Here is a 12,899-nt window from a genome sequence, read left to right as displayed (position 1 = left end):
GCCTGGAACTCTCTGTAGACCAGGCTAGCTTCAAACTCAGAGATCGTCCTGCCTTAGCCTCCAGAATGCTCCACCACTGCTAGGTGGTTTTGGGAATTTCTAAAGCCTGCTCCAGTTTCTATTTTTTTAAATGAGGTTTTTGTTTGTTTGTTGGGTATTTTGAGACAGGGTTTCTCTGTTTAACTTTGAGTGTCCTGGAACTCACTCTGTAGACTACACTGGCCTCAAACTCACAGAGATTTGCCTGCCTCTGCCTCCAAAGTGTTGGGATTGCAGGCATGCCCCAGTACTGCTTAGCTAGATGACTTATTATTTACTTACCAACCCCAGTTCCACCTCCCTCCCGTTCTCCTGCCTCGTGTTTCCTGTCCCCCATCTATTCCTCAGATGGGGTAAGTTTTCCCTTGGGGAGTCAATAAAGTCTGGGGGAGATAGAGGGGAGGAGAGCAATGAAAGAGATACCTTGACAGAATGAGTAAATGAACTATTTTTCAAAGATGCTCTGAATGAATTCCTTGCAAGAATATATCATACCCATATTAAAAAAACCATTTCCTCCATGTTTGTCTTTGGAGTCAATGGTCTCATGTGTGAGAACCCCTTTTTCTGGTGATTTCATACTTTAATGTTTTCAACTGTAGTGAAGTACAAAGAAGACACCAAACTGAAGGTTTATGCTAAGTACATCTCAGAAGAGTCAAACACATTCACCTCTGTGATAGGTATCAAAATCTTCTTACAGTCTAGGTTCACAGGCCTGTCTATAGCTGTATCAACAGCAACATGGCAATTAAAAGCTTCCAAATTATTGTGGGAAGATTTTATCTTTATGGGGAGAACAGGTGATGATGACATGGCTGGCGTCATTTTTGTTAGGGAATTGTCATCTTCAAGTAAGTTCTACAGAAATATGACCAACCTCATCTTAATAGAGCATATCAGTTTGTGTCTAAAGTCAGTTATACCATTAAAGCTACTTAATTGTGGCTGTAATAGCCTACTTTTCCTACCCATTGTAGGTGCAGATCTGTGCTGTTCAACCCGTGTGTAGTAGCGTTTAAAGTTGAGTTTAGTAAGAATGAAATAAAAAAAAATTTCTCCTACAGAATGGTAGATAAAGTTCAAGGTCTATGTAGCCACATAGGGCTACCACCAGGTTTGGGGCTCTCTTTCCCCTGGCATACTTCAAGTTCCAGATCTGTTGTAAGGAGACGGCTTGTTTGTCCCAACCTCCCAGCTATCTTAGCCCCGAAATAACCACACAGAAATTGTATGAATTAAATCACTGCTTGCCCCATTAGCTCTAGCCTCTTCCTGGCTAACACTCACATTTTGATTTAACCCATTTCTATTAATCTATGTATCACCACAAGGTCGTGTCCTACCAGAAAAGTTTTAGCATGTCTAACTACCTCAGGCCACAGATCTATGTTGTCCCTCTGACTCTGCTTTCTTCTTCTTCTTCTTCTTCTTCCCAGAATTCAGTTCTGTCTTCTCCTACCTACCTAAATTCTGTCCTATCAGGCCAAGGCAGTTTCTTTATTCATTAACCAATACAAGCAATACACAGAGGGACTCCCACGTCACAGATCCAGAATAATTCTTTCGCCATTGAGTATTTTAGTAGACTCTAGACACTATTGGGCTTAGATATTAGATAGTTGAGTCTTCAAGAAGAGTCAACTGATGCACTCTTCACACTTATCTAAGTGTCTGGCAAATGCACTTAGGATATTTAGTATTGAGAAAGCCAAATAAATATTTCTGGGACATGATCTTGGAAATATTTTTTTTGGGGGGGGCTTTAGACCCTCTTCCTTTAATTCTCTCAATGTAGACCAAACAGCTGGAATGTTCACTTTTGTCAGAAGGAACAGACTGAATGGGTCCAAGCATCCATCCACGTGCCATGCACTCCTGTTGTTGAGTGGAGCAGGCACAGGAAGCAAAGTCAGCAAGGGATGCACAGGCCAAGGGCTGTGTGTGATAACATGTTCTCTGACTTATATGTTACAGGGTAGAACTACAAAGTACATGAGATTTCTGTATACCAAGTTGCCCTTCCTGGTTGTTAAGGAAGTCTGTTTCTCAAGGGAGACTAAAACTCATTTTGTTGGCTTGTATAGTGTCTATAAAATTTAAAGATAGGGTAGGTAAGCCTTGGTCTTGCAAATGTTAGGGTGGGGTCTGCGGTCGCGGCCATGAATAATGAATTCAGCTTCTTGGCTGCTTCATCACTACTGCGCCAACTGGTTAACATCTGAGCTATCTGTGGCCTCAGAAATTTCAGTCTAAAGGTCCCCATGCATCCTCATCTGGACCATAGCCTGGCGCTGCAAGCCAGGGACAGCTTCCGAGTTCAGTTTATTGGAAAGAAACCTGTTTTTTTTTGCTCTGGCGGATAAAGGGGCAGATAAAACTTTCCAACATCGCCTTTCTTCTGAATGATCGGTTTCAGGCTTTTTCCTCCTCAGGTTGGAGGAAGGAACTTCACCCCCTCGGGCTAGGGCTCTCGGGGCGCACAGGGCGGCTTTGTCTGAAAGGCGGAGGAGCCGGGAAACGTGGAGCAGAGCGGCAGGGCGGCTGGAACTGGGACTAGTCCAGAACTTTCTTCCGCCCAGTGCTGGAGTTCCGGCCAGGACCTGGGGGCGTGCCCGGGTCGGGGTCGGGTCGCCCGCGGCTCGGGGAGCGCGCGGGGCTGGTGTGGGTGGAGCGGCCCCGCGGGGAGGAGCCGGTCGGGAGGAGGCGGTGCTCCCGCGGGTCGAGCAGCGAGCTGCGCCCCGGCGGCCCTGACCCCGCGTCTCCGCGGAGGGTGAGCGCTGCCGCGGACAAAGGAGCATGTCGTTGCGGAGCAGGATCGGTCCTCGGGCCGCCGGGAGAATCGGGCCACCGCCGGGCCCGGCTCACCCCGCCGCCTCCCGCTAGGCCGGTGCCCCACGCCGCTCGGCTCGCAGGCCCGGCCAGCGGCATGGAGCCGCCGCTGCTGCTGCCGCTGGCGCTGCTCGCCCTGCTGTGTACGGGAGGAGAGCGCGGGGTCGCGGCGCTGCCAGCGGGCTGTAAGCACGACGGTCGGGCCCGGGGTACCGGCAGGGTGGCTGGCGCCGAGGGCAAGGTGGTGTGCAGCAGCCTGGAGCTCGCGCAGGTCCTGCCCCCGGACACGCTGCCCAACCGCACGGTCACCCTGTGAGTAACGCAGGTCGCCCCCTGGCCCTTACCGGGGGGGGTGGGGAGGTGCGCCGAACGGGTTCGGGGTGGGGGGTTCTCCCCTGTATCCATGCTCCTTTGTGTGCGCGCAGCGGCAGGCAGGGGGTGGTGCTGGGAAAGCCCTTAAGCTTAGCGTGGGGGACCAGGGTGGCCGATTGCCATACCAACCGCCTTGGCTACTTTGCAAAGAAAAGTTTTCGGGGTTCCCGGGCGCGCCCCATGCCATCTCTGCTTTTGCGCCGCTCCGGTTTCCGAGTACCACGTGAGGATGCAAATAAACACTAAGTCGGCGCAGTTAAAGCTCATTCATCCAGGCTTGGGGCTTCCAGGAAACACCATGTGTGCTCAGAAGTGTTCTTGAAAATGAGGTTGCACCTGAGGTGGAGCTTGCTGGACACTTGGGCTTAGGATGGGTCTTTGTGGTCCCCAAACCCGTTCGGAGACGTTGCAGTTTTCTGCCTTAGCTTTAGTGCTCTTTAAGAACAACTTCTGAAGTAAAGTTACTAATGTCTGAAAAATGCGAGATAAAGTTGTTCAAGTCCATTTCAGCCCCATACTCAAGTCTGAGAGCTCACACTGGAAAACCAGGAACTTCGGGATTGAAAGTTGTTTGTTGAGAGAGCTCTCCAGACCCTCCAGAGGATGGAGGGACTTTGGGTTTTCGCGGTAGATTTCCACCTGGAAGGAAAAAGTTTAGTCTTGGAAACGTCGTTCTTTGTGCCAATTTGGCTGAAGCGTTGGCCCAATGACTGTAGATTCTGTTTTCTGTGAGAGATGAAAATTGGTTTGGAAAAGTTTAAGTCAGAATGTTTCAAATGGATGTTTTGTCAGACTGAAATATGAGTCCCTGGGCTTCGTGTTCCTCTGTGTTGTTTTGGTTGGTTTCTTAAAAAAGAACCAAGGCTGCCACTAGGCACACATGAAGGCAAAGGCATGTGTGATCTACGAAACCACTTAAAAGTGATATTTTTAATTTAGCCCAGTTCAACATAAGGATATGTGGTGGGGTGGTTTCAAATAGCGTCGTCAACTCCTTTGTTGGCTCGTTTTCATTTTCTCTCCTACTTTCTCTTTTCTTTTCTTTCTTTTCTTTTCTTTTTTCCCATAAGGAGACATTTAACACCAGAAACGGCGTGTGTTTCCGTTGACCCCGGTTTATAAAGATGGGTAAAGTAGTCTTTGTTGTGTTGGACTCTCATTGACTCAAAGACTTGTTGTCTTTGCCATTTGGTAGTGGCAGGAGTTGTATTCATTTAGTTTTTGACCAGATGCTTTGAAGTGAAAAATGTTGGACCCTTGATTACAGTCTGAGACTGGTGGAGAAAGGCCCTGTCTGGGAGAAGTCACTTGTGACTGTGTACCCATGTTATGACTTAAACCATGAATGTTATGACTTAAGCAATGACTTGATAAAACCTCAAATGCTAGCCAGTGAGTAACACTCAGCTTGATTCCTTTTATGTTCAGTTTTTCTGAAATGGATCAACTGCATGTAAATTGTTGAAAAAAATTGGTGATATTGTAGAAAGTCACTTTTTAGCCTATTCCAAATCGCAATAGATTTGTATGAGTGTAGTAAGGCCTTTGAAATATCATTTTGGTCCTTTTTTTCTGTCTGAAACTGTTTAGATGAAAATAAAATGAATAAACCTTAGGTGACTAGGAGGAAGTAATTACGGATAGGTTAGGCTGATGCTGAGCGTGTTAGGGTATTTCACGCCAGCGAGAAGGCCTTAGGAGGCTACTTATTTTATTTTGCTAGGCAAGCTATCAAAAGAACTGTGGGTAACTGGCAGATCCAAGTTCCCATAGTGATTTGGTGTCTGGGTCCTGGTCCAAGATTCTTGCCCTGCAGTTGAGATGTTTCTCTCCATCTTTCAAGATCAATGCTCATTGCTTTGAGCTGCAGCTTGGTGGACAATGTTATGTGGGAGTTAGGATTGCCTTTTTTTTTTTTTTTCTTTCTTAAGGCTGCTATAGAATGTTACACACCCGACTCCTTGAAACAATAAACTTATTTTCCCTCAGTTCAGGAGACCCAAACCCAAAACCAAGATGCTAGCTTCACAAATTTCAGGACAGACTTCCTTGATTCTTTTTTCATCTTTTGCCCTTCAGTTTATGACTGGAGAATTCTGGCCTCCCCATCTGTGTTTACCTGGCCCTCTTCCCTTGTGTCTTTGTGCTTTAGATGGCTCTCTCTCTCTCTCAAAATGAGAATACAGAGATTGAATTTAAGGTTCACTTTAAGTTCAGATCATCTCATGTCAGGGTTCCTTAGTTCATTATGCCTGCAAAGACCTGTCTTCCAAATAAAGTTACAAAGATAGCGGCAATTAGTGAGGACCTGGACAGATATCTTTGTTTGGAGAATCGCCAAGTATCTCATTACAGCAAAGAAATAAAAATAAGAGCTGGGGTGGGGTGTCGGTCGGGGGTTGAGCATCATGGGCCTAGCTCACACAGCGTTCTGAGGCTGATTTTCATCACTGCGGAAACAAACAACCATTCTTCTTGAGGGATGTATAGGTATTTGGAGAAAAGTTTCTGAGTAACCCTCCAAGCAGTACGGAAAATGTTTTACTTTTGGATGCACATCTAGCACACATGACCCAGAGGAAGGCCACAGCCTTGGTGCTCGCTGTGAGCCAGGCTCTGAAGGTCTTGAGCCAATCCTGGGAAAATGAAAACCACTGAAGAAAATAGTTGACACAGAGAGCCAAAGAGGGGGTTGGAGTCAGTGTGCTTCACCGTGCCAGCACTTCCAGAAGGCAGTACCCAGTTATGATGCTGTGCAGTTGGTGGCAATGGAACGTTAGGAGCAAATGCCCATTGCTTGGATGCCCACAAGAAGATGAGCTCTCTGATTTAGTTTCTAGGCCCCAAGCATGTGTGGCCAAAGGTTTTCAGTGAGTTGTCATGTTGCTGCAGAGAGGAAATGTCATTGGTTTGGATTGTGAGGATGACAAAGACAGAGGCTAGTTTCCTGCTTGGTGAGGAACTTGACATCCCTGTAGCTGGATGATGTAGCTGACCCTTCTAACTGTGTGTGTGTGTGAACAGCTCTCACTTCCAGGGCTGTATTTTTTTGTTTGTTTGAGATAGGGTTTTGCAGAGCTGTATTTATCAAAAGAAGTTGAGCAAAAATCTTTGACTTGATCATACTTATTCCCAGGCTCTCTTATAGGCCTTTGTAAAGGAATTAAATTGCATTTCTGAGTATTACATATAAGTTGAACAAAAATTACCTGTATTTAATAGTTTTGCAGGAAACATTATTTATGCCTTCCTATGTTGTATATGAAATATTCAGTATGTTGTTTTAAAAGTTCTGAGAATTTCATTGGTTGAGTGTTTTGCAGGTTTAGCTGAGCCTTTCCACATTTGCCATCACAGTGGTTCTAGGAGTATACATAGATCAGAGATTGTCACTTAGGCGTGAAGTCTAGTTTTCTCTTAGATTGTTTGGTAAATGAAAATAGTGTATGAGTTTGAGATTTTATTATATAAAACATCATGCTTGTTTCCTGTCAGTTGGTAATTATTTAGACATCTCTGTGTGGCCCAGTATAAGGTACAAGAAGTAGAATTCTTATATTTTGGTACCTAACTATTGTTAGAGAGAAAGGACGGGATGGTAGGAATAGGTGGCATTGAGGTACTATTAGAGAATGCCTGTAATTCTGCAGCAAGTCCCACATTGCAGGCATTCCCCATGTTTTAGGAGACGTGAAATAGGGAGAATTCTGAGTAGTTATGGAGTCACTGGGAAGAATTTCGGACTTGACTTTGACCTCAAGGAAGGGAAAGATTGGATTGGAAGACAGAGAACATGCTAGGCATAAGAAGAAACACTGGTTGCCAGCCCTCTTGAAAGGGACATCTTGTGTTGGGTCATTGGTGTAGCGATAGATTGGGAACACTGGCTTTCACACACCCTGTATTTCACCGACCTGCCTTGTTGGAGTAGTTGGGAAAGATATGGGAAGGAGGAGGGAGTCGTAGGCAGAAACTAGGGGCTGTTGGAACCAGTGGAGATTGGAAAAGAGACCATCCTCCTGGAGCAACCACTGAGGCTGATGGAGCAACGAGAAAACTAACCATGAGAGCCCAAAAAAGTTTATATTTCGTGGTGGCAGAAGCTGCCTGGTGATGAGGTGCCCAGTGGCCATACACAGACAGACCAGGACTAATCTTTGACAGATGAAGGTTTGAAAGCCTTCAAGTGCAGTGTCCATACAACACAAGTGAAAGATGCCAGGCTGGGTGGCTTGAAGGCAGTAGGGACTAGAGGAGATAGAACCAACATACGGACAAGGCAAGAGTTTGGGGTGAAAGCAAGCAGGAGGGTGTGCTGGTCTTAAATGGGGAATTTGGGAGCGCACTGAGTAGGATTGGAGAAAGTGGCCAAGAGAAGTGGCGATGGAAGGGGAGATAGATGGAGCTGAGCGTAAGTGGAGTGTGGCTTATTTGGCAGCAGAGTGGTAAGAGAGAAGGTGTAGCCCGGCAAATGGAGCAAGAGGGCAGGCAGCTGTAGGTGCGGGGAGGGGGTCTCCTCCATTGCTTCTGTGTCCTCAGAAAACATAGGTGAAGGAAGGAGGTTGGAGGAGGAAGGTGGAAAGAGTGGGGAAAGGAGAGTCCTTTCAGAAAGGGAAGCCCCTGGGAATTGCCTAGTAGTGAGCAGGGTGGATTCCTGTCCAGTTCTGTCTGATGATGGGACTCAGATCCAGAAGGAAGCAACCAGCAGGCTTGCTCTATCCAGTTGCATTCGGCCCATAGCTCCCACTCCGTGTGGGTAGCAGGTTGCAGGCTAGGCAGGAAGTATAGTCACAAAAATGAGCGTGTTTTGTGGAACAGCCCCTCTCCCCTTTAGTGAACCCATGGTGATCCCAGGTAGCCACCGGTAAGGTTGCAGTCTTTGAATTCAAGATCTTGCCTCCAGCTGGTTGCCCTACATGCAGCACAGTTTATGGTTTCTCCCTGCGGGTGTCTTCTTGCTGTTCTGGTGGCTCTGATCCACTGGGTGTGCCTCTTTGCTAGGCAGAGTCTGTCCTAGCGAAAAGTCAGAGGGGGTCGGCAGGAGGGAGTCCTGTCCGTTTTTACTCTGTAGTTTCTGTCTAGACTCTGTGCCTCTCATTGTCCCTGGAGCCATGTTTGTGCTTAGTTTTCTCTAGAGCTTTCATCCTTGGCTTGGCATCTGTCTCTGGGAAGTTTTGGGTCCTCCACAGTCTGGCTCAGCTTCTGGGAAGTCCTCGCTCACTGACTCTTGGTTTGGTCTTAGGTCACTTTGTTTCTGTCTTCTCTGCCTTTTTCTCCTTCCTTTTTCCTCCTGTCCCCTTTTGCTACTCCCAAGGCCTGGTTTCGGGCTAACCACACCCTGGAGCACTGCGATATGTTCTGTCCCACACTGTCCGTGATCCTGGATAGCTGCGCACAGAGCCTTGAAGGGAAGGATTCGGGAGAGACCTCTCTCACACAGCAAGTGTTCTTTATTGGCAAGCATATTGTCAACAAAGATTCAGGAGCCAACAGTGGAAAATCAGGAAGCGTGGAGGTTGAAAGAAGGATGTGAATCCAGACTTTCGCGCTGTTACAACAACTGAGAGCATCTGTTTATTTTGGTCTGGCGCAGTAATGCATAGCTGTGGGACCCATGATTCAGAAATGGCTGTCGTAGGTGCCTCTAGAGTTACACTCGGCCTACTTGATCTTATATAGCGACCTGCATTCCTACAAGGAGTGCTTTACAGGAGCAGTGCAGAATGAGGGGCAGAAGTAGGCATTTCTGGTCCTTGAATGCCTCGCTTAAGTTTGTCTGCTATGATGTCAAGGTTTTGCATAACCCCACCCCCAAATCTTTTTTACTTCTTGCCTGCTTGGAGTCCTTCAGCATCAGGAATACAGGAGAGCAGTTGGTGGGTTTGGTGGTATGCCAGGTCCAGGCACAAAGGACCTGGGAAAGTTTGGAGATGTTTGTTCCAGTGTTGTCACTGCATCTGTCCCCAGGAGCCTGTAAAGATGGGCTTAAAAAACAAATAAGAGATAGAAGAAGCAATATACAAATAAAAAATATAAAAAGAACTCTTGAAGTACCTCAGGCAGTGCCCAAGGGTAGAGATCCTCAGGATGTCAGCTAACCCATGCTCTCCCACATGCCCACATTCTGCTGAGACAGAGCAGACTACAGAGATGGTTTATGGGCTTTAGATATGTTAGAGGGAGTAAGGGTTCCCAAAGGGAGGGTCATAAGACAGGTCTAGGCAGGACTTTGCTGAGGGGGCCCAGTGATGGATTCATTTGTTCCATTGGCCATGACTGTGTTGTCTTCTCTTTCTCGCTCATCTCCTGGGCACAAAGCCTCACTGTGGCCCCAAGTGTCTCTAACTTGGAGCACTTAGCCATGTCATTATTCATGGAGTCTCTCCAAGATTTTCACACCAGATATTCACACACACCACACACACACACACACACACACACACACACACACACACGGTGGTGAAGTATGGTGAAGAAGGCATGCGTTGTCTCCACTTTCCTGAAGCCTGATGGGTGTGTGCTGTTGAAAATTTTATACACATCACCCAGGAGCATTAAATATTCCCATTCCTGGACCAGAGGCCTGTGTTCGGAGGTAGTTCTTCAGGGATGGGGCACCAGACAGTAGTGATTTTCATTGATTCCAATGTCACCTGCGATTAAAAACACATTGTAAGGTATCCCGGTAACCTTAAGGGTTAATTGTGGCTACCAGCTGTCCTCTGCTGCAACAAAGGAAGATGGAAGAAAGAGCTTGGAAACAAATTGAGGGCAGCTGGGAGAGGAGATGGGCGGGGGAGAGGAGAAGAGAGGGGGAAGGGCTGTTTTCGGGGCAGAAAAGAGGGATGAAATTAAGAGACATTGCTGGGAAAGTTAGAGAGCTGCAGGCTGGGGCCTTGTTCACAGGAGACGAGAAGAACCATTTGCAGAGCCAGGCATGGTGTCTGACACTGGATTTCCTGTTAGGTTGGTGGGTGAGGGCAGGGTGGCGCTAGAGACTGCTGTGGAGATGAGTGAATGGACTTGAAAGGCCTGACAACTGCCAACATTTGTCCCACCGGCCCTTGAGGGCCTGCTGTGTGTTTGGTTTTGGACGGGCAACAAAACAGAAAGGGTCCCTGCTCACGGTCCCTTTACTCGTTTCCCCGAGATTTAAAACTAGAGATTGGTTCCCGGCATTACTCAAGGTCCGGTTTCCATGTGTGAACTTTCTCAGAGCAGGAGTCAAGAAGATGAGTCACTGGAATCTTCCAAAAGTGACCACAGTGTGAACAACGAGTCTCTAGATGAACTCAAGCAGTGTGAAAACTGGGATCTCCACTGCAGAGGACACCGCCAGAGAAGAAGACATGGCAAACCAACTCTGGGCTATGGACAGTACTCCCTGTGTGTGGGGAGGCACGGCTCAGATGGGTTTGTAGCCTCTTGCAGCAGACAGGAGGAGAAGGAAGATGACACCCTGGGTAGCAGGAGCAGGAAGGTTCTGCACAGGGTTGAGATCTGATCTTACTTGGATTTTCCTCAGGCTCTAAAAACAAAACAAAACAAAACAAAACAAAACAAAAAAAACCAAAAGAGATAAATGACTGGTCTGATAAAAGAAAAAAAGAGAGAGATAATTTAGTTCTTAATTTGCTTTATTTAAATGCTTTATTTAGAGAGCTCTGCATCTGCTCTTAATGTATGGAAGAGTCATTCGGGTATGGTTAACTTCTCTGAACATTTTCTAATAGGTTTTTTTGGGGGGGGGTAATAGTGTTTATTTAGTGGATTATGAAGGGGAAAAGGAAGGGGGGAGGAGGAAAAGGAAAGGAGAGAGACAGAGAGAATGGCAGGGGAGAGAGAGGCAGAAGTTACTTCTTCAGAAGAGGGATGGGGAGAGAGAGTAGGAGGCATTCCTGTTGCATGTTTCCTTGCTGTTTTGGCTGGCCTGCGAGAGGCGTTCCCACAGACCTCCTTGTGTGGCTGACCTCACAGTTGGCAGGTGTGCTGTGGACATAGCCTGAGAAGGCTGAGCAGGAGACTCGCTTGCTCGGCCGCGGATCAGCTCAGCTCTCAGGCCTGTGCCAGTTGTTAGCGTCTTATCAGCTCACTGCGCTGGCGTTCTTGCTTCTTAAATTTAAATAAAACACAAATCTTACATCTGCTCTTCTTTGTATTCCTTCCCATGTTTTTGCCTTCTTAAGTTTAAATTCCATAATATTTCTACATTTGTCATATTTTTTCCAGAATGTTCGTCATAGGTGTGGGGGTAGAACATGGCAGGTCTGCCGAATTATGGATTCTGTCCAAGGAAGGCTGAATTACTACCCTGGCAGTCTGTTAAGAACTTTTATTGATCTCATTTAGGGTTTTATCCAGTGACAATATCACCATAGCAGCAAGATTTCTTTCTTTCTTTCTTTCTTTCTTTCTTTCTTTCTTTCTTTCTTTCTTTCTTTCTTTCTCTCTCTCTCTCTCTCTCTCTCTCTCTCTCTCACTCATTCTCTCCCGTTCTTTTCTTTTTCCTTTTTTTTTTTTGACAGGGTTTCTCTCTGTAGCCCCTGCTTCCTGGCTGTCCTGTCACTCCCTTCGTAGACCAGGCTACCCTTGAACTCACGGAAGAAAAAAAAACCTTTAGCTTGTTAGCTCTGTATGTGGAAGTGCTGCCCTGCCCACTTGTTGAAATTGTGTTTGCAGACTGATGTTTTTCCAAGGAGGCCAAGCATGGTGTTGGAGGGAATGGGAGGTTCCTGGGGTGTTTCCTCCAAGATGCCACCGCCTACCCTCCCGCGGACATGCGTTGAGTGTTATTGGTATACATACAGACACACGTACGTACAGATACATATGAGAATTCCATCAGCACACAATACGAAGATATTTCTCATCTGGGATGTGTTATCCCACTGTGTGGCTGGCCCCTTCCAAACTACTGTCCGGGGTTGCTCTGCTTCATCTGTCAGGAGCACCTTACTTGCTGCAGGGACGGACAGTTAAGAGGACTCCAGTGCTGGCCTGTGTTTCAGTCTAAATCCCCCTTGGATTTAACTGAAAGAAACTCTGAGCAGCCTTTCCGTGGAATGATAATGAAGGGTCTCTAACACTGGTGTTAATGTTTTCCTTTAGGCATGCTTGGTTGGGAGGCTAAGTAAGCCGATTCCTTTCCCATCAAGATAAGACTTAAAGAGCCTTCTTGACTTCGTAGTTTTTCCCGACTTCTTATGAAAAGGGCGAAAAGAGATCACAGGGCAGTGGTGAAGATGTCCTTTCTGTTATTCTTATCTGTTTTTAAATGATTTTCAGTAAGTATTAAATAGAAAAATACAGTGAAAAGTATATCAAAGAGTGCCTCAGTAAGCACAGATGGGCGCACCCTTGGGATTAGTAAAGAGAGCTTCGAGGCTCTCCCCAGTGATCCTGTTCTCCTTCCTCAGGTACCCTGAGCTTCGGAGGTGTCATGTTCTAGCTCTTACATTTGCATTCTCCAACAGTTCATGCTTCATGATGCTGCTTGTATTCTTAAATATAGCACCATTCTATTTGTGAGCCAATTCCACAATTGATACAATGTCCATGTATCCCATAATTTATGTTATTACGTAGTGTGATATATCTATTATGTATCTACAATATATGCCATCTCTTGCTAGTGATATGTGTATGTAGTCATGAGA

The 12,899-nt window shown here is 46.5% G+C and overlaps 1 protein-coding gene across 3 annotated transcripts in view; it reads left to right on the top strand.

Annotated features, from left to right (window-relative positions):
* The first annotated feature begins 2,706 nt into the window (after positions 1–2,706).
* Adgra3 (adhesion G protein-coupled receptor A3) overlaps positions 2,707–12,899 on the top strand; it is a 135,663-nt gene continuing 125,470 nt past the window's right edge. For all 3 annotated transcript variants that reach the window (XR_003378582.1, XR_003378583.1, XM_005366017.3), the window contains exon 1: positions 2,707–3,183. Coding sequence is in view for 1 of the 3 variants with exons in the window: in XM_005366017.3 (XP_005366074.1) it covers positions 2,969–3,183 (215 nt within the window). In the remaining 2 variants the exon portion in view is untranslated. The remainder of the gene's footprint in view (positions 3,184–12,899) is intronic.

This window comes from Microtus ochrogaster, unplaced genomic scaffold (genome assembly GCF_000317375.1).
Source record: "Microtus ochrogaster isolate Prairie Vole_2 unplaced genomic scaffold, MicOch1.0 UNK5, whole genome shotgun sequence".
Classification (NCBI taxonomy): Eukaryota; Metazoa; Chordata; class Mammalia; order Rodentia; family Cricetidae; genus Microtus; species Microtus ochrogaster.
This window is presented reverse-complemented; position numbering and strand designations above follow the sequence as displayed.